The sequence below is a fragment of the Danaus plexippus genome, chromosome 15 (genome assembly GCF_018135715.1).
Source record: "Danaus plexippus chromosome 15, MEX_DaPlex, whole genome shotgun sequence".
Lineage (NCBI taxonomy): Eukaryota > Metazoa > Arthropoda > Insecta > Lepidoptera > Nymphalidae > Danaus > Danaus plexippus.
In genome coordinates, this window is record NC_083547.1 from 8,620,515 (window position 1) to 8,641,773 (window position 21,259).

At 29.2% G+C, this 21,259-nt stretch overlaps 1 protein-coding gene across 1 annotated transcript in view; it reads left to right on the top strand.

Annotated features, from left to right (window-relative positions):
* The window catches only part of LOC116766435 (protein O-mannosyl-transferase TMTC1-like), a 70,001-nt gene extending 49,276 nt beyond the window's left edge, over window positions 1-20,725 (top strand). The window contains exons 3-15 of the mRNA XM_032656274.2: window positions 7,732-7,909; window positions 8,142-8,215; window positions 9,340-9,477; window positions 11,903-12,079; window positions 13,359-13,548; window positions 15,030-15,151; window positions 15,358-15,522; window positions 15,751-15,864; window positions 16,420-16,560; window positions 17,600-17,799; window positions 18,045-18,210; window positions 19,060-19,183; window positions 19,451-20,725. Coding sequence (XP_032512165.2) covers window positions 7,732-7,909; window positions 8,142-8,215; window positions 9,340-9,477; window positions 11,903-12,079; window positions 13,359-13,548; window positions 15,030-15,151; window positions 15,358-15,522; window positions 15,751-15,864; window positions 16,420-16,560; window positions 17,600-17,799; window positions 18,045-18,210; window positions 19,060-19,183; window positions 19,451-19,795 — 2,134 coding nt within the window. The 3' untranslated portion in view covers window positions 19,796-20,725. The remainder of the gene's footprint in view (window positions 1-7,731; window positions 7,910-8,141; window positions 8,216-9,339; window positions 9,478-11,902; window positions 12,080-13,358; window positions 13,549-15,029; window positions 15,152-15,357; window positions 15,523-15,750; window positions 15,865-16,419; window positions 16,561-17,599; window positions 17,800-18,044; window positions 18,211-19,059; window positions 19,184-19,450) is intronic.
* The last annotated feature ends 534 nt before the right edge of the window (window positions 20,726-21,259 follow it).

Sequence of the window (21,259 nt, forward strand, 5' to 3'; positions counted from 1 at the left end):
GTAAAAATATTTTTTGGAAGACATTAATGTTTTAATCGTAAACAGAAATGGTAGCTGATTAAAATATAAACAACAATATGTCCCAGAAACTGGGTTCATCGCTGACGAAATCAAAATCTTTAAAGGATTCAAGACTATAGTTTTCTTAACTAATAGTTAAGCTCAAGGAAACATATCAAAATTGTTGTGTAATATGATTATAAAATTACATGTTTTTCATTTTTTTTAAACATACGTTAACGACGAGGTGTTAAAATGCTGAAACAGCATGAACTCCTCAAAGGATTAGTTAACCAAGCATCGATGAAATGATGAAATAGTTTTAATCAATTTACAGGGCTTTATATAAACCAATTATCATATTAGCGTCACTCTACACTCACATATTTTACTCTAATGAGGTAACATTAATCTTTTTTATAATATGATTATGCTGCTGTTTACCGAACACACACATGTATAGGGTTTATAAACCTATTACGTACCTCAATAAGAAATATTATGAATATAATTGAAACGAACGAGGGGAAAAAATTGAAAATGATTCATACATGGAATCCAATACTGTGTGATAACAAAACGAAAAAATATATGTATCTAGGGTTTCTTAGCAGTTCTGTCTTGTGACAAAATAGAACATAAAAATTTTTTTTTAGTCTCAAGTGTACATGTAACGAACCCTCCAATTTCATTCTTTGATTTTTAATAGCAACTGGTATAAAATCTACACCTGAATTAATAGTGATAAATTATTTTATCATAATATTAGATGAGAAAGAAAACGTGGATGCAGTGAAAATACATTTTTATATATACCATAAATGCTTACTTCAAACATTAATTTAAACATTTAGTCGACCATAAAAACGTAGCTATTTTACGCTTCGTGTATGTTCATACGCGGATATGAATAATTTGATAATTATTACTATCTAAGGATCGCCGATCAAATCTCCTTTTTTAATCCCATTTTATATAATTGTATTATTATATTGAAAGTCAAAATATAATTAATAGTATGGTTAAATTTTTTTACAATATGAATATGAATTTTTCTTACTTTAAGATATAATATGTTTTGGTACTGAATCTTTTTTCTCGTTCACATTTTTTGTTGTCACATGATTTCTGTACAGAACAGTAGACACTAGGACATTTTAATCTAGTGCTCTTTTAACAACTGTCATTCGGTCAGCTGTTATCTTCTTACCCGAGGCACCGCCTTAATACACCAGGCCTTTAAATAAATGGACAAAAGCTAGAAAAAGATAAAAGTCCTTGCTTTTTATTTCGATTTGTGTAAATGGTGAAAGGAAAAAATATGAGGGCTCTTGATTAAACCGTTTGGAACGAGACAAAAGTGTTGCTAGATTAAACGGGGTGGTTTACTTTTTTAGTATTTACACTGGTTTCTAAAATACATTATGTTTAACACAGTTTAATTACTAGTTTTGATGATTAAATAGGGCACGTGATTAATTAACACATGTAGGTATGTTTATGAGTCATTTATATAAAACATTAGTTTTATACATAGGTTGTTTATATATGAGAGTATATACATAAGTCTGTTATTAATATATTCAGAAAAACGCTGATTATTCAAAATTGAAGTCATAAATAAAACTTACATTTATGAAATATAATGTACATGCCAATAAAAAATAAGGCTATCCATTGAAAAGTCGCAAGGTGTGTTTTAGCTGTCAAAGCTGTCTCTATTTGCGCGAGTTCCATTAATCACAACTGTCTGTGTGAAATACGCAGTCATTGTCGTCTGATGGCCCCGCGATAATGGACGGCATGTTTTATGGAAATAAGGCATTGTAATGACAATAAAGAACTTAAATATGAGACAAAGTAAAGGAATTGATAAATCTGTGAATCATAGCAAACATATATACAAGGCATTAAATCACATGATGGCAATGTATGTATGTATGATATATTTGAATTGTATATTTGGAAATGTTCAATCAATAAATTTCTTTGATACCTTTCAAAGTTTGAAAGCTTAAGTTTTTTTTTTGTTAGCTCATTTATATTTTCTTTTAAAATTTCACGATAGTAAAAATTTTGAGTAGATTCGCTTTGAAATCTTACGATAGCTGTGTGCAACAGTATATGCAAGGGCTTTATTTATACAACATATAGAATGTTGTACATTTAAATAAAATATTTTTTTTCTATAAGAATAATTATATAAATTTATTAATGTTTGTTTGTGTAGTTTTTTACTTAAACCCATAAAAATTACCGAATTGATTGGTTTTTAACGAATATATAATTGAACTTAATTGAGATATTGAGACTTTTTGGTCCATTAAACTAAAAAGTGAGGTAATTTTGTTTTAAAAATGAAAAATTTGAAAAGTTTGATGTATTTTTTATAGTTGTTAAAATTATATTATTAAAACTGTTGTCCTTAAATATGTAATAGCCTGACACTTTGTTGTAACAGAGGACATTTCGATTTTATAACATGAATTATTTATTTTGCTGTTCAAGTACTAGACTTGCTTGTTTTTGATATTTATTATGTACCTATAAAACTGATAGCGTTTGACATTTTTAATAGGAGGAATAATATCTGAATCATTATTTCGAAAAAATGTAGTCTGTTGGTGTCATTAGAGCGTATGCACTTACGATTAATTTGAAGTGGAATAAATCACACATTCATACATAAACGCGTGACTTTGTTCGAGTATATCGTTTGTTATATCAATGAAACTCAAAAATTTAATTGAAAAAGCAATCACTGATGACATCCACTATGGTATTTTGAATTGACGTGACCGCACACGTGCCTTATTTTTTTTGCTATCCCGAAAGCTATTGCCTGTTAAAGGCTTTCTGGTGAACAATTTCGCTTTAAAATTGCAAAAACAAGTTATGTAGTACAAGGATTTCAATATTTTACAATCGATGATAAAAATGCATGACTTCAATATTAAAATATTCATTGCTTTTTATTTCCTATATTATTTTGTTAACAAATGTTCTAAAATCAGTACAATAATTTAAAAAGCTAGACCCTTACTTAAACTTACTGTTTTTACTTATTCGTATAGCTTTTTGAATGAACAAAGATTGAAGAAAATATGTTCCTTCTAATGTTGAAGGAGGAACTTTATGACCATTAAACGTTTCTTCAATATTATAGTTTGTAAATTGTCTTCATCAAACCGCAGCGCACTTTAATGAACCCACCATTCGGCTTCAAAAGTTTAATCGCTTTCGCGTGAGCGCGGTATTAATATTTTCATCCGCTGACACCAAGTAAAGGCTTCTTCATGAAATCCCTGAGAACATTAAGAGGCTGATTTTGGAATGTTTTTGAACCCCACGTAGAAAATATGTTGGCTTTAATTCTGTGTCATTAAAAATAACTACGTTTTTTAACTAATTTATTAGATTCATTAAATTAAAAATGAATACAAGTTCCAAGCGATTATTCAACATTTATTATTATATTGTATTACTCTCGTTTCAACTGTAGACCGAAGCCGTGTATAGCTTAGTAAAGTTTCTAAATTCAATTATTAGCCTAATTGGCTAATTTACTCAAACTTTGTTAGAGTCTATAGTTTTCGGCGTGGTATTCAAACATCTATGTAAGCTACTTGTTAGAATGACTTATTTACTTAGAACGAAACTCGATAATTTACTTATGTTAATACGTAAATCAGCAAGTTTCTGATACTCGTATAACTTATTATAAACATATCATATTATGTTCTCTAATAAGCAAATATCTGTTTTCTGCATACAATGTAAATGTGCCTTTACATCCCATTATACTTACCGATAAAGTTCGATTGCAGCGTTGGTTGCTTTAATAAATCTTTAAAGAGTGTTTGAGTCATAATAGATCTTTTGCTCGGGAGATTTATATGAAATTTTTTAATAAGTTTAAAGTGATATTTATCTTTAATAAACAACAATTAATACTTCCATATATCATTTACTTTTAATTTAAATATGTAAATATAAAAAATAATATGTTATAATTTTCAAGGTCGTATTTTTATTATTCTGATGTATTTAAATCTATGAACAATATTGTTTGTATCCGATTATATTGTCAAAAGGTATAGGAGATTGTTTCAAAATTCAATGTTATATTTAAACCAGAAACTGCTACGTCGCACAGTTGATAAATTTTACTTAACCAAGCCTTAGCGCGGACAACGTAGCGCTTGATTGCTTTTTAATAGCTTTCGAGATACCCATGTAAAACCGATCCACCTCTTACAACCCGCTATGTACGTTGATAGCTTGTTTTTGCTGATATTCTCATAACTCTGGAAATTGAAGAGATACGCTTCTAATTGGAATACTTCGATGTCCACTGATACGTCTTTATATATTTTCACACATACATTTATATTATAATACAATATATTTATATAGTTTTAATATATTTATGTACATACGTTACATAGATGATATAGTGACCTATTGTTTTAGAAATCATTATCTTAAATAATAAAGTTAAATTCACTTTTAAAATACGGATAAATAACCCGTGAATATAAATTAATATATATATTATTATTGAAGTAAAAAAAGTTACTTTTTATGCACATAGATTTATAAAGACTTTGTGATTCATTTGTAATGTATGTACAATGTAGGATGGAATACGGTATAGTATTATCATTACGTTTCATGACGGTAATGATTGGGACAATAACACCACAATTACTGAGAGATACGGTCGGTATGGCCAAGTCATGAGTTAACAATTATCGCAGTACTATAAAACGCAAGTTTCTGTTTTCCATATAGCAACAATTAATTAACAACGTATGTATTAATAAAATATTGTTGAGCATTTAGATTATATATATGATGAACTGCGAACGTGAGTTATGGTTGTTATTTAAAATCACATAATACCGTATATAAACGGTTGCCCTGATATTAAGGTTAATCCACAAATGATTCAAAGCATTTGCTTTTTTGGTCCGGATCAAAAACACAATAAAAAATGTTTTTTACATTTTTATTGAAATAAGTTTTATACTCTAAATTCAGCAACACATGATAATTAAAGTTAAATTAAATAGAATTATTATTTTAATAATGATTGTTCATTTTATAGAAAGTTATAAATAGTTGTTTAAATATTTTTTTTTTAATATCTGTTTCGACTTATTCGTATTTTTTTTTATAAGGTATATGACTGCAGAAAAAGCTTGTGTTTCCTGATTGATCAACTCTCTTTATGGTTTTATAATTTTTATGAGTCATATTTACTTTATTTATTATTTTGTTAACATTAAATTGAGGGGTAGGTTTAAAACTATTTTTTTTTTTGCTAAACAACTATAATAAACAACTATAATATGGACAAGGTTTTACAACTAAATAACTCTCCTCATTAACAATTCGGTAATTTGTTTTATTTATTTTTTTTTTGTTATTTATAATATCTATTTTACTTACTTACTTATTTTTTTATCTAAAAGCTGGTGGTTCAAAAATTATACTATTGTATGAATAGAGTGTTTATCTTAACTATTTAATTATCGTGATAAATAATTTTATATTCAGTAGTCTCATTGTAATTTCTTTCGATTTGGCTCATATTTTCAAAGATTTTTTACAAGCAATAAATAAGTTAAAGTTTTTACATGAATAGTAGATATAACAGAGTAAGGCGTAACGCTGTAAAGTGTCTCAGTCGAGTGAAGCAAAACGTTCGGTGTAAATATAGACGTACATTCTCCTTTATAAGAAATTCTCACGCCTCAGGGTAAATTGCCGGGAAAAAGGTCTTAGCGTGTAGTTTACTTAAGCAAGGTCCAAATATAATACTCAATAGAGAAACCAAAGTAAGGAAATGTGAAAGTGTGAGATATAATATCTTAGCTGGTTTTCGGATCATATATGTAGCTAGTGCTCGTTCTTTAGGTTTCCTCGTTAGGGGCGTTAACTAAAAATTATAATATACGTTTCAAAACGTTATTCTGTCACGGTAACATAATTAATAGTAATTATATTCGGCGTCATCATTCTAAATATGATTTGTATTGAACTGCGTTATTTAGCTTCATCATTATTAAAACTTTACAGACTATAATATATAACAGTAATTTTGATAATAAAGATATTATGTCATAAAATTTTTATTTTAATAATTTAGAATTTTTTCCTACAGATAACGATATTTAAAGGAATTGTAAAAGTAACATAATATAAATGACATTAAACCGTACATCGTCAAAGTACGATCATATCATCGTACGGTCATGTTTATACGATCGAATATATCTTGATATCTCGCAAACCGCTATCGTGAGATAAATCAGCTGATTCGTGTGCAGTGCATTCTTATAACCACACATCTATATGTATGTACCTACATATAAACATATAATCACCAAAACATTAAAATGACGTGGCAGTTGTATCAAAATCCGTAATGCTACTCCCCAACTTGTTGAACGAACAAGTAAACAACAAAACGAGAAGTACGTTGAAAACAATTATTCTGACCCTTAAATCCTCTTTGTAAACTTGAACAATGCCGCGACAAGTACTTTGTAAGCAAGACAAACTTAGCCAACAAACTATGGAGTTCACGCAAGTTTTTGAAATAATATCATTATGAGAATTAAGAAAGGAATGTCTGCATAACTCAAACAATTCAGTTATGAATATCTTAATAATGTTGTTAGTCGTTCCATTGCACTAATAAATTGAGTTTTTTTGAATAAAAATAACCGAATTTTTTAATACATATGTTCAAGATTAATTAACACCTCAATATAACGATGATCATCAAATATTTTAATAATCACCGAGATTTAATTAAACTTAAGTATTTACATTATTTCACAAATCTGTAAGTCCATCAAGAATTTTTTTTTCTGAATTAAGCTTGATGGATGTCCCATATTATTATTTTGCATATTATAATATGACAATGCAAACTTTATAATAATGATAATATTTAATTATTAAATAAACCTTATAGTCACTGTGTTAAATAAAAAAATATATTTTGCTATTTTGCTAGTGTAAATGTTACCAAATATATGAAAGGCTTATGACCTACCATATTAAAATATTTGAGAGAAATCTATATAAAGTATATAAGGGTAGATATAAGCATAGAAGTATAGAAGATAAATTAGTTAATATAAAAGTATAAACGAAGCTAAATAAGTTTTAAAATATCTGCATGCATTGCGACTTTCTGTCATATGATGTGCGGTTGCGGTTCAGGTGGACAGAACCTGCATAAAAGTTATAAAAACGTAATTAAATGTATTTTTAACAGAAGCCTATTGATTGCTCATAACGCAAAAATAATGTACACTGTCTGGACTGTACGGATGGCAGTGTTCCTGAATTTCTTACGTAATGCTATAACATTTTGTTTTTATTAAAATTGTAACCAAGTATTTTTTTTAATTAAAAATAATTGCCATTACACCCAGGTACGTTGTCACGTTTTTGTTATTCCGATAAATTATTTGAAGCATGATTTCGATTAATACTCAAATCGACGTTTAAAGGATTTGATGATGGAAGGATGAATCATTAGAAATTTCATTGAATTCTGCTAATATTCGGACAAAATGGCTTTTTATTTGTCCTTTAAAGTATCGACTTTTGTTAACAATTGATTTCAATTGTGCTGACATTTTTTATTGTTCTTTACGAAACAATAAAATTCAATATACATTCGAATAACCATTCATTAATTTGTTGCAGGATAAATTACGCATTAACTGGTTTAAAGCCATGGTGGTGGCACGTTTGCAATGTTCTGTTGCACGCAGCGTGTTGCGCGTTAGTCGCGCGGGCATGCGTGACGATCGCGCGTTTACAAAGACCGTTCGCCGCATTAGCGGCATTGCTGTTTGCGGTACATCCTGTTCATACCGAAGCGGTGAGGCCGTCGTGAAATAATATATAAATATGTTCATCACTAATAATAAATTACTAAAACATTTCATATTTCATGAAATTCTGTTACAAATTTAGTTGAATGTCAGCATTAAAATATCTATCAACAGCGACTGCCATGATTGTCTGGTACAGTCCACGTTGTTTTTCAAGTCTCATGAATATGTATCCAATGCATGTGATATGAAATATGTAATGCGTTTCATTTTTCACAGGTAGCCGGTGTGGTAGGCAGGGCGGATGTACTCGCTTGCATATTTTTCCTATCCTCGCTTCTAGTTTATCATAGGTGAGAATTATTCATTTCAATTTTCAGTTTATTTTCGGATAAAGTTTATCTGTGAATTCTAAATTTTAAATAACAGCAAAATATCAATGGGGAGAAACATTTTTTTTTAACCGAAACTTGTTAAATTTTTATTTACTTTATGTTGATGAGATGAGAAAACATGTTTTAATTGGACTAAAATAATACTTTTCAAAATTGTGCTAGAAAGTGGATCTTCACTTTACTGACAGTTTCAACTGACAGTTTCAACACTATATCTGAAAATACATATATGTGTATAGCAAATTTTGCTTGACAATTCAATATAAATTATTCAAACTCGAATAGATGGTCTTTTTAAAAAAGAGGTAATCTTGGGTATTTATAAATAGCAATATTTAAAGGTATTTCGTATTCATGACGACAAGGTTTTAGAAAATGGCAGTGTTAAAAGAGTGACATTATATTTCACTCAATCAGGCTTAAATTGGCAAAAAAATGATTGAAACTTTCCTGTAGTAATGACCTATAATTATATGGCCATTTACAAAATGGAAAGAGGGCGGGGTTTTGAATAAAATGGTTTATTTATTTGTAACGACTAGGATATGATTAACCATTTATTTGACAAATTCTTAATATATATGAAATATTTGCAAAATTATTCTTTTTTTTAATTTTCAAGAAGATTTGCTTAAATTTAAGTGGAAAAAGAAAGCTACGTATCTAGAAATAGCAAAGGTATAGTAAGTTTGTTAATAAGCCAAACATACGGAAAATTTAACGAGCATTATCGAGGTAACACCGTTGTATATAAAAAATATTATATAACGAGTGACGTAACTGTCTCCGTGATATGAACACCTAGCCGTGTGAACCAGAAGATTCCTGATACCACACAAGCCATTGAATGGCTTTGCCATCCTAACATTGGGCAATCATGTAGTCTGGAATAGGTTATAAGTTTTAATTGTGCCATTTATATTAAAAAAATACATAAGAAAGGTTTGTAGTTTTTCTGTAACATCTCTCTGGCTGAATATTTATTAATAGAAGTAAAAATTACAATTGAAACCGCTGATTCAGTATTCAAAGTCGTTGTTTCTATACTGTCAAATTAATTCTCTTTTCTCTAAATTGTTTAGACCGACGAGTAACAAGAAATCCGTATGGTTGAGTATTATTTTGGGAGCTCTGAGTATGCTGGCCAAGGAGACTGGCGTCACAATCCTGTTGCTCAACCTGGCTATTGACTTCTACAGATGTTGGCCATTCGTAAAAAGGTAAATTTAGGATGGATCATGACTTCTGGTTCCGGATTACAGAAGCGGTTATTTGAACGGAGTTCTAATAATACTTTGTCTATTGCGAGACATCGCCGACAGCAAAGTTAATAAATGATTTAAGTTCAATAGTAGAAAATAAATATAATTTTTATGTTTTATGTTTATTGATAATAATCACATCGATGAATAACTGACGGTTGACGTTTTATTTGTATATCTCACGTTCATCTTAAAAAATGTTGGTATGTCTAATACGCTTTATATAAAAAAGCTGCTTTGTCAATTTCTCCTCTATTTGAACTGTGATGTGTACTATTAAATGTTCCTGCAGTCGAGCAAATCTCTTAAAAAGGCCTACAAAGTTCTCCCTTCACTTGTTATTATCTTAATTATAATACAGTCACGTGCAAAAATATTAGACGACCAGTATTAACGTAATTTTTCGGGTAATTTATCATACGAAATTGAAATAAAATATTATTTAAATTTATAACTCAGTTAATTTTGGACTCACAAACGAGATAATCGTTGGTTTCTGCTGTTGGTACAGTTGCAAACAAAAGGGTATTGTTAGTGTAAGCTATAATAAAACAGTAAATAAAAATAGTAACAAAATACGAAGCTACATTTTGTTAAAGTATTTTAACGTACTTCTGTGTATCGTAAATTGTTCGTCGCTATCTAAATTGTATAAAAAACACCACTAATTCTTTACGATGACATAAAAAAATGAATATCGATATGCCCAATACTTTTGTACATAGCGAATTATTTTTGTTTCAGTTATTTTTTTCAAACAAACGCAAAGTTTGTTTTTTTTTCCTTCAACATTAATATGATTGTGATTTATTTTTTTAATTTCATTTCGTAAATTTCTTCGTCATAAGATTTCGCGTCCTATGGATGTCTCATAAAGTTTTTTTTGGTATGCCATTAATTTTCAGAATCCTTTTGTTTTGTTTTTTTTTTTAATTGGAAAAAGTACCGAACGTTGTCTTAATCTGTGTATTACAAACTTTCTTATTGTACTTCTCACAAGGTTTAAGAAACTTTTACAAAAAATATATATATATATATATTTATGTTTGTGTAATATGTTAAGAAAAATGCGTTTTCTTACAATTATTTGTTTATAGTCTATTACTAGTCACGTCATTATAACAGCTCCTTATATTACGGATAAAATTCTTACGTTTTCATTTATATAATATTATCAACACTAATTTAATGTTGATAGAAATAATGGACAGCCATTCAATAGATTTCTATCCGAACAACGAACTTCATGTATTGAGTCTCACGTAGTTTTCCCATATATTTATTATCAAAAAGGATTTTATAATAATCATATTAATATTTTTTCCATTGAAATTTTTGCATTTAGAGTTTGTGATCAAGCAAATAATATAATAGATTCGAGAATCAGGAGGTCATGTAACAATACCGGTGAATCTAATTGGTAATTGTCGTTTAAGGCGTATTGGTTATAATCAATAGAATATAATACAATAATCTTGTGTTCACCTAAATGTCCAAGTAAATTCAATTCTATAGAATACTAATATGGAAATTTATAATTGTGTATATAAGTTTATGTATAATTAGATTGTATAAATTATTCTTTTAATAATTGTATTAAAAAGTGATGACATACAACATTATTATCGTATCACGAGATTAAAAGTATTCAAAGCTCTTTATAATATTTAATGATCCTGCTTAATGTAATATTTTTAATATCGTCTAATCTTGTTGTTGATGTATAAGTTTAATCAAACTATAGTCTAGAACGATCATTCGATCCTTTGTAAGGAACCGTCGTGAATGATAATTTTTAAAAATTCCATATTTTATAGTAACATTTTTTTTATAAAAAAATTAAATTAATTACCATTTAAAAGCATTTCCCTTCTCCAATATTAAATTTTGCGCTACCAGAAAAATCGCCTAAAATATTATTAAAATTCACCGCGTTATCACTTAAAATAATTGCTTTAAAATTTAATCGCAATAAAATTTTCTCCATCATTGAAATCCAAGTAAATTATACTGAGAGTGCTTGAGATGAAATTGTCTCATTAAATTGCAAATATATTGGACGTAACACATTGCTTGTTAATGAAGTAACGCTACTCGCTAGTAACGTTCCGATCCGTTCATGTTACTGATTAATGAGTAGTAATTAAAATTAACAATGTAGGATAAATTGATTATTGATATTTTAAATTATATTTGCCTACAGACATAATTGAACTGGTACTCGGACGAGGGAGAACTGTTGCATAATAAAACTTAATGTTTCATTGTTCATCATTTTAAATTCACATTGTGAATAATGACTGCGAAAACATTTATTAATTGTGTTGCTTGTGGATTATTTCAAATGAATGAAGATTATTAAAAATTTTATATTTTGTTTTAGATCATTATGTACGTTGAAGTTTGAAAAAAAATGTTCTGGTCTTTCAATAAGGACGACAAAAGTGCTTGTATCACTGGCTCTATTGGTTTCTCTTCGCCTGGCGTTGCTACAAGGGACATGGCCAACATTCTCGCCCCAGGACAATCCGGCTTCTTTCCACCCGAGCTTTTTCGTAAGGTGATTATTATCATTTACATGATATAAATAAAAATAATATTCTATATCATATTATGAAAGTTTAAGCACTTATCAGCCTGTCTATGAACCAGAAGGTCGTATTATTTAGAATTGAAAAATCCTATAAAACATGAGCCTAGCCGAACTCTGGGACCAAATTTTATTTATAACTTTTTCAAAACTACGATGCCATAAGTAACAAACTGATGTCGTAACAAACGTTTTATAAGTAAGAAATAAGATGCTAGTTACATTCGAATTTCATAATAGTCAGCTTGCATAATGCCTGTAGTTTTTCTTCAGCACAAACGACATGTTGAGCCAAGTTTTCAATTCAAGTTATATGTTTAGTTTATATACTCTCGGTAATAATTCACAACAAAACTTCTACATTCTTTTATCCTTAGTACAATATAACATCAAGCTGGCTTGGGAAAGGAAACAGCTTGTTAGTAGTTTCATACTTTATTGACTACATTACCTATTTTAAATAAAAAAATTAAAATTTTTGAACCAATTTAAATAAATTTAAAATTAAAATTTCAATAAAAAAGCAATTAAGCTGAAATTTATTTTATATTGCAATTAGTTAATAAGTTTAGATTGCTTAATAAATTCTTAAATTTCAAAGGAATCAACAACGTTTTGTTATTAAGAATTCAATTAAAACCCCGAGGTATACGAATTAGCTGTAAAAGCCTTAAAAGTTTTGATTTCCTAAATTAAATGACTTCATTATTTACTCCATTGTAATTTTAACCCGTGACGCTTGACATTAATTTACATTCCATTGTATAGTTGCAAAACTTCTAACTGGGTTCTAATCTGTTATTGTTAGCCCTTTCATAAACTTGGTTCGACTGTCAATCATTTAGGTTTTTGTCTAAAATTAAAGCTAAAAACATTACTGTCAGTTGAATCGAAAAGGTTTGATCACTCCAACACTTTTTGTTTTGAAATTTTTTGTAATCATATTTAATTTTCAACACTACACTTTCAATATAAGGAAAAATAAAATCTCTGCTTACGTTGTAAATGGAAAAGTCTTGTCTTTTTATTAAATACTTTTAAAAGAAGTAAGTGTTGTTTAGCATTTTCTTACACCTTGAATATTTTTCTGGTGCATACAATGTGAAAGAGATTCTTTACAGAACGCTGAAAGTAATAGTTATTGTAAAGGCTGCCTTAATAAGGAGATGAATTTCTGGTGTCTACAGATTTAAAATATTTTTGGATTCACTGAAAGATCATTTTGATTTTAATTTATTTCTCCGTATAGGTTGATGACTTTCTGCTACTTGGCGGCTTTCAATTGGTGGTTACTACTGTGTCCGTGGTCTCTAAGTCACGATTGGCAGATGGGTTCTGTTCCACTCATCGCTAGTGGATGGGATCCCAGAAACTTGTTGACATGTGCTGCTTTTGGTGCTTTGCTGGTCCTTTGCTATAGATGTGTTGCAGATTTAGACGTAAGTTGACCCTTTGCCTATTTCATATATATCATGTTCTTATAGGTTAAAAGTTCATATAAGTTATAAGTTGATTGGAAGTAACTTTGAATATTAAACATTGAATAAACTTTATAATTGCCAACGACTGTGTTCGCGTAGGAGTTAAAAATATTTCTAAGTCAAAGAAGGTATATGAAGGAATTCTATTTAATACATTACGGTAATATTAGAAACTGATCATTTAGAATAAGAGGAAAAAGAATTGAGTCTTATAATATTACCACAAAAATAGTTTTCATTTCTAAGTCTAGTAGGCACAAGTACTTGAGAAACGCATATTTCAATATTATCATGAATAAAATATTCGTTAAATAAATTTTACAAAAACTCTAAGGCATTATAATATCGGATTGGCATTTGGCGTCTGAGTTTTGTGCCTTTGATCTTCAATTACATTACACATACATATATGAAATTTATTATAAAGAAGGTTTATAGAAATTTCTCATTTCAAAATTAATAAGAAATTAAATGATTCAGTATTTTATACAAAATTGGTATGTTGTTCAAATATTTACAAGGCTAAATGAAATTTTCGATATGAAAACGATTTTCGTTGATATAGAAATATGTTATTTAAATTATTTGTTCTGCTAAGTGGATGTACATGTTTGATTTTACTTAAAACGGGTTGATGGACTTTAATGTTAAGATTTTGTGTGCTTTGAATAAATAAACGTAATGAAACTGCAATTAATGATTGCACTTACTCGTTGTATTGACAAAGTACATATGTGTGTTAATAAAAATACCTAATTCTATTTAAATGTATATTTTATATTTGACCAACTAATATAGAAATTTTTGAGCGGAATTTAATGTTCGAAATCGTAGTGAAGGTAATTAATTGCTAAAAATTGATACATACATAGACTCCATTGTACAGTATATATTTTCACTTGCAATTTGAAATATACACACATATTACATGATTTTAATCGCCTTCTATAAAACTAATCGATTTGAATTTATGATGCAATCTTCATTTTTTAAGCTTAGTCAAGACATAGTGAGCGCCTTCTGCGAGCAACCAGAGCGATAAGCTAGAAAATGAAGAAATCGTTGGCCATCAATAACAAATAAAACACTAACCGAGAGACACTTCTCTCCTATATCTCCGATCTCCTCTGCCCGTGATCACGGTCGCTGTAAAAAAAATCAAAACGTCGGTATTGTGTAGTTACACAAGAATAAAAAACTCATAGTATCTGAAAAGCAAAGTTCCATTTGGTTATGGAATGTCAAAACTAGTATATAAAAATGTTAATTTTAAATTTATGCGTCTTTATAAATTATATCTTCAGTAAGATTTTATGAGGACTATAGTTGTGGTTTCAGTTTAATTTCCACTAACACACCTATTGTAATTTATCATTATATTATGAAGATTAGAGGTCTTGGTTTAGTCAGTAAAATTTCAATAACAATCATATTAACAGGTACAAAGACATACGCCTGCTGTTATTGGCTTACTGTTGCTGGTGGTACCATTCGTGCCGGCCAGCAACCTACTCGTCACCGTTGGATTTGTCATTGCTGAAAGAATTCTTTACATACCTAGGTAGGTCACGGAACATTTACCGTACATTTGTCTAATCACATTATAGTAAAGTTATTGTTTTAATTTTCTTCTATAAAAAATATACTTTGTATAGAATAAAATTGTAGTATTAATATATGTTTATTATGACTACGAAAACCTTAATTAGGTAGTTAAGGAGATCATTATTTAAGAAGTATTAATAATTAAAATAATTTTATTAATAGCGTTGGAAGCGTCATTATAACAGCCTACGGTGTGCAACTTATGTGGTATTCAAAGCCAGGGACCAAGATATGTTTGATTGTGGGACTTGCGGTGCTCGCTGCTAGCGGTGTGGCAAGAACGTATAAAAGGAATGCCGACTGGAAAGATCGAGCAACATTACTTAGGTATATACATATTTATCTATAGATTGTGGTTTATTGAAATTTGTTAAATAAAAAAAGAATGAACGCTGTATCGGTGTAATAGCAATTACTCTTATATCAAAAACATTTAAAATAATACATAGATGTTTAATGGTAAGTATACAGCTGGGCATAAACATTCACAATTTACGATTCTCACTCTTTACGACCTTTAAATTCAACATATTACCTAAATGTGTTTTGTTTTAGAGCGGATTTAGTGACTTTGCCGCAGAATGCCAAACTGCACTACAACTTTGGCAACTTCCTTCGAGAAACAGAGCAGCAAGACAACGCTATCAAACATTACAAAGAAGCTTTGAGGTGAGGTTTATGTTGCACTTCAAATATTTTCCTTCTTAATTGAAAATGTACATTCGGACGACAAATAAATAACCTTTGTTATATAAATCTAATATTGGGATCGTAATATTATCAACTTGGTAGATATTTCTAGTAGTTTTAAAAGTAGTTTCATTTGATCGTTTTAAATAAATGTCTATTTAGGTATCGCATTCTAGCATGACAAGATAGCGTAGAACAATAAAATGTCCGAAGTTTAAAACCATTTCCACGCTTTTCAAATTGTATTATAAACACATTCGGCCATAAACATTATTACTTTTCTCAAGCCAAATGCTTAACAAATGGTATTAACTAAACCTATTACCGAATTATTAAAAGACATATAGCATATACAAATTATCTTAATTTGATTATTTGAATATTTTTTTTAGAATTAATTAACGAGATGTATTTAAATTTGTGCCAAGGTAATGTATATGTAATTCGTTTGGGCTAATATATGTATCTATTGTTTTAGAAAGTTTTTAATAGCGATAACAGAAGCATAATTTTTGTATCTACATAATGTAACAGGTTATGGCCGACGTACGCGAGTGCTCACAATAATATTGGCACTCTCAGTAACGCGGAGAACGCAGAACAGCACTTCTTATCAGCGATCGCACACAACAGATACCACGTGAATGCGCACTACAATCTGGCGAAACTTTATAAGTGAGTGGTGCACTAGAGTAAACGGGATCCATGTAACAAGCACTTATATGGTTATTTGATACGACAATTAGCTTTAAACAATTTTTAAATAAACCAAAATTTAAATAAAACGATAAGTTTGTGTATTCACATCCTGATGCGATAAATTAAATTAAGTTTCTGTATGAATTAAATATTTGTATTGTACTTGAAAGTATTTAATTTGAGGTGACTGCAAATTTTTTATTTTTTGGAAAGAAAAAAATTGAAACTACCGAAAATATTCTAGTGTATTGTGCTAAAGCAGTTTTTTTGTTAAGATTGCAAGTTCAAACTTCGACAACTGATTTTCCATTATTCCTATTTCATTATCAAAATCTTTAAAAAAAAAAAATTACATAAGTGTATTTTTTGTCCGGTTCCTCAAAAGCTTTTATCGTAGCATTTTTATAATATTTCAAACTTAGTTTTAGTACCACCAACTTCATTTAAAGTTTAATTAGGTTCCGAAGTTAAAAATGTGGTCGCAGCGTCTGGTAACACCAACATTAGTGTTCTGAATTTTATATTTTTAAGGTCTAAAAAGAATCATCTTTTTGGAAACATTTATAATAACGAATTTAATTTAAGTAATTGATGGAAGTTCTATTATTGATGGGTTGGTTTTTTTAAATATCAAAGATCCTGTAAATTACAGATCCTATAGAAACACAGGGAGTATGAAAACCATAGTATATTTTGTGATCAAACTTATAGTCGTAGTTTTCATATGAATTAAAATGACCGCTTATATCAAGTCACGATCTAGCACACAATAGTTACTAATGAAAGAACTATACCTATTTGATATGCTAGAAATATCAAAGAAGCTTTCCCAGCATTAATCAACACAAATTCACTCATACAAACTCACTTGTCTATAATTTAATTAAAACTTAAAACATGACAATTTTTAATAAATACTGTTTTAAAATCTACGCTAATAATAAAAAAAATAATTACGATGTACAATTGTTTAATTATCGGTTTTCATAAAATAATCATAAATTGCTTTATACAGGAAAGGTGGCCGAATAAACCAGGCTGTGAGAATACTCGAGCGCTGTGTGGTACTCCAGCCACGTTTTGTTCAAGCCTACATTGAATTGCTGTCCTTGAAGCCGGAACCTGAAAAGGCGAGAATATTGGCACGAGTAGTTGAATTGGAGCCCAATAATTGGGAGCATTACATTTTATATGGAAACTGGTATAGAAATAAAGGTACGTCAAAATAAACTTATGATGGGGTAACGTAATATAAATTATTACAACTAAAAAATATAATTAGATACAAAAACCATATTATTTGTTAAATTACTACAGAATTCGTGATTTGGTATTTTTCTTTATTTTATATTCTGTCAGCTTATCGGGGGGAATGTTTGATATATTGCAGCTAGAATTCGCAAGGATATCAAACTGATCGTATCTTATACTGTTATATCACATTTAATATTTTTATATAGGATTACCGGGAGCCGCCGCAAAATATTTCGTGGAAGCCACAAGACTTAGTTTCAGAAATAGGAATGTTGAAAAAGCAATGAGGGGTGATTTGATCTCACTCCGATCAACGGCGCTTGTATACAGGAGTCTGGGACAAAAATCGAGGGTTCTTCAACTTTTAACCAGGTACATATAATTGATTCCCTTTTTTGCCTTTGAAATATAATCAAATCGGAAAGGGCTTGGAGTCCTTGGAAGTTAATAAACTTTTAATTTTTGTGTAAATCTATATTCTTTTAGAGGCGACGGAAGGTTCTCTTAAGCTAAAAGGATTTTCTTTGATATTATAATATTTTGTTACATCTTCACAAAGCTTTTATTGTAACTGTTTGTTGTGTATTTTATTTCATTTTTTTCTTATTATTAAGAAATTTGGCAACATTGAAAATTTTAAGCACCTTAAAACTGTTTCGGTTAAATATTACATCTGACAGTTACTAAGCACGATTCACGGGTTAGTGTTTGTGTTTGTTATATATTCTTTTATAACACCAATTTACTTCCAAGTTGACACAACTAACGTTCATAAAATAAATACTTAATTAGTAAGATTAAAGAATTTATTAATTATTATATATAATACACGACCCTGGTAATTATAGAACGTTATTGTGATTATATCAAACAATGCATTTACGCCAAAATGAACGTATAAATGGGAGATATAACACAATGGTTGGACAATATGAATATCCTTTGTCACAAACACTGAGTTCCGCGAATGCTTTATTATTTTAACATCCATGTTGATATAAACAGCTTTTTTGATTTTAAATTCAAATAACTTTTTCCTATATTGTAAAACGTTGCAATTTTGGTATTGGCGTTTATTTTCCACAGTATTTGATTCGAATTTATTGATTGTGTACCGTTTTAATGGCAATAGTTTTGAAACAATAATTAGATATAGTAAAAGAGATATTAGTATTAATAATAACGAAATGATCAGCTATAATAAGAGTTATTTATCACAAGATGGCACACTTGGCGTCGTGGTTGGCCGAGTACTGCTGCTGCCCACATGTACTTACAGGAGTGGCGTCTGAAGATGGAGCTAGAAGGGCGAGTTCAGATTTATTCGAAAGCTGTCAATCCAACAGTAAGTTATGACTCAGAGCATGTATGCGTTATGATATATGTTTACAAAATTTGTGCAACGGATATAAATAGTAAATTAGAAGAAACTTCTCAATAAGGTCGTCATCTTCGAATCAAATTAATTCAAATTGTTGTTTTGTATTTTGTAATGTTGTAAATTCCTAAAACTGAATAAATGCGAAGAAGTATTGTGATGAAAAGCTTATATTAAAAGAATATATTTCTACTCCGTTTCATTCATAATAATCATCGTTTCATTTCCGAACAGAAATCGAAAACCTGTTTCGACCACTCACAACTAGCAGTTGGATCTCCCGCATCTAGTGAAGAAAAAATTTCAAAATACGAGGAAAGAATTAAAGAAGAACAAGTTATAGATAATACAGAACTTGCTTTTGATACAAAATTAACAGTTGACAGAACGTGTGATAGAAAAGAATGTGAGGGTAAACGTGATCTCTCAGTATCCACACAAATAAAGACAACACACAATAAATCAGAAATTGGACACAAAGAAAAAAAGTGTACGCATAGAAAGGAAAAAAATGGAAAGAACATGATGCGTGATATCGCAGCTCCTCTATCGGAACATATTTTAATGAAGACTTTTTAAATCTTGTTCATTGATCCTGTGTTGACAGTGATGAGGGAATCTTACGACTTTATTTTATGTGAAGTTAGTTTTAATACGCTGACAATATCGCGAGGTTAAACCGTATTTAAGGCAAAGTTTTAGTGTAAGGAATTTTAAAAGGTTGAAAACATAAATATGTTTTCTATATTGTAAATTGGTTGTGAATCTCATTGTAACTAATGACGCAATATTTTTTCTAATTTTCACCAGCTCCGGATTTCGTTTTCACTATTTTAAAAACCGATTAAAATTTCTTATGGACTAAGACATTAGATAGAAAATTAATTTTTAATGAAAGTTTTGTAGAAAGATATGATGAAATATTATATTTTTGCCAGAACATGAATGACTGTGTAGGGTGTACCACCAAGTTTTTACGCTAGATTAGTGTTATAACGTTAATTGTAAAGGGGTTTCTTGCTGTTGGAAAATTTCCTGGAAAAAAAATCTTTTCATAAAACTATTATTTTTAATACACTAATACAATGGGTTTAGATATTTGGCGATGTTTCAGCTATTTGCAGACGTAATTTACTATCAGACTGTACACAGTATCGAATCGCTTGGCCTCAATGCTTCAAAACAAGCACTGTATATAACATTAGGGTGAAACAGCATCTCTCACGTGATAGTACACGCAGTATTATATAATTTAAATAAAATAATCCTAACAGGTCCTAATTTATTGACAATATATGTATAACTATTCAAAATATTAATGAAATATACAGTTAATAATAGACAATTCAATAAATGTACATCTACATACCTTTATTAAGCGTATAATTGTTAATGAACAATATTTTATGATTTAATTTGGTATATCCATGTAAATACTACTGTAAGAGTAGACTAAAGGCACTTTATAATGCTTTAAATGTACTGATAAACAATAAACCATGAAATAACTCGATGTTGTTTTAATTCAAAGGGTACGTATACACATATACATTAGAAACAAGATATTGAATGCCTGCTTAAATATAAACAATACCTTAATTGTTTATTGGATACGTGATAATATTTTTGTTACTGTTTTATTTTTGGTAAAAATTGTTGATTAATGAAGAAGTATCGATTTATATAACAATATGATATATGCAGTAGATACAATAAAAAAGGTATATATATATATATAAGTTGCCCCAAATTTTGTTTTTTATTGTTGTATGTTTCTGTGCTTGTGCTGTGTTGAAGTTGACTAAACGCTTACAATTTTCTCAAATCATATTATATACATTAAAGAGAAGAAAACATAATTGAACATATCGTTAAACATTGGAATATAAACGTAATTGTAAGCGACAGAGTTACAATGTACAACTGATAAGAAGACAAGGTGAAATCCTTTTGACATTGAAACATTGAATGGCAAAAAAGTTAAAAAAGTGTCAACTTTCTTTTTATTTATTTGGCAACAAATTTATAAGTTATGTATTAGCT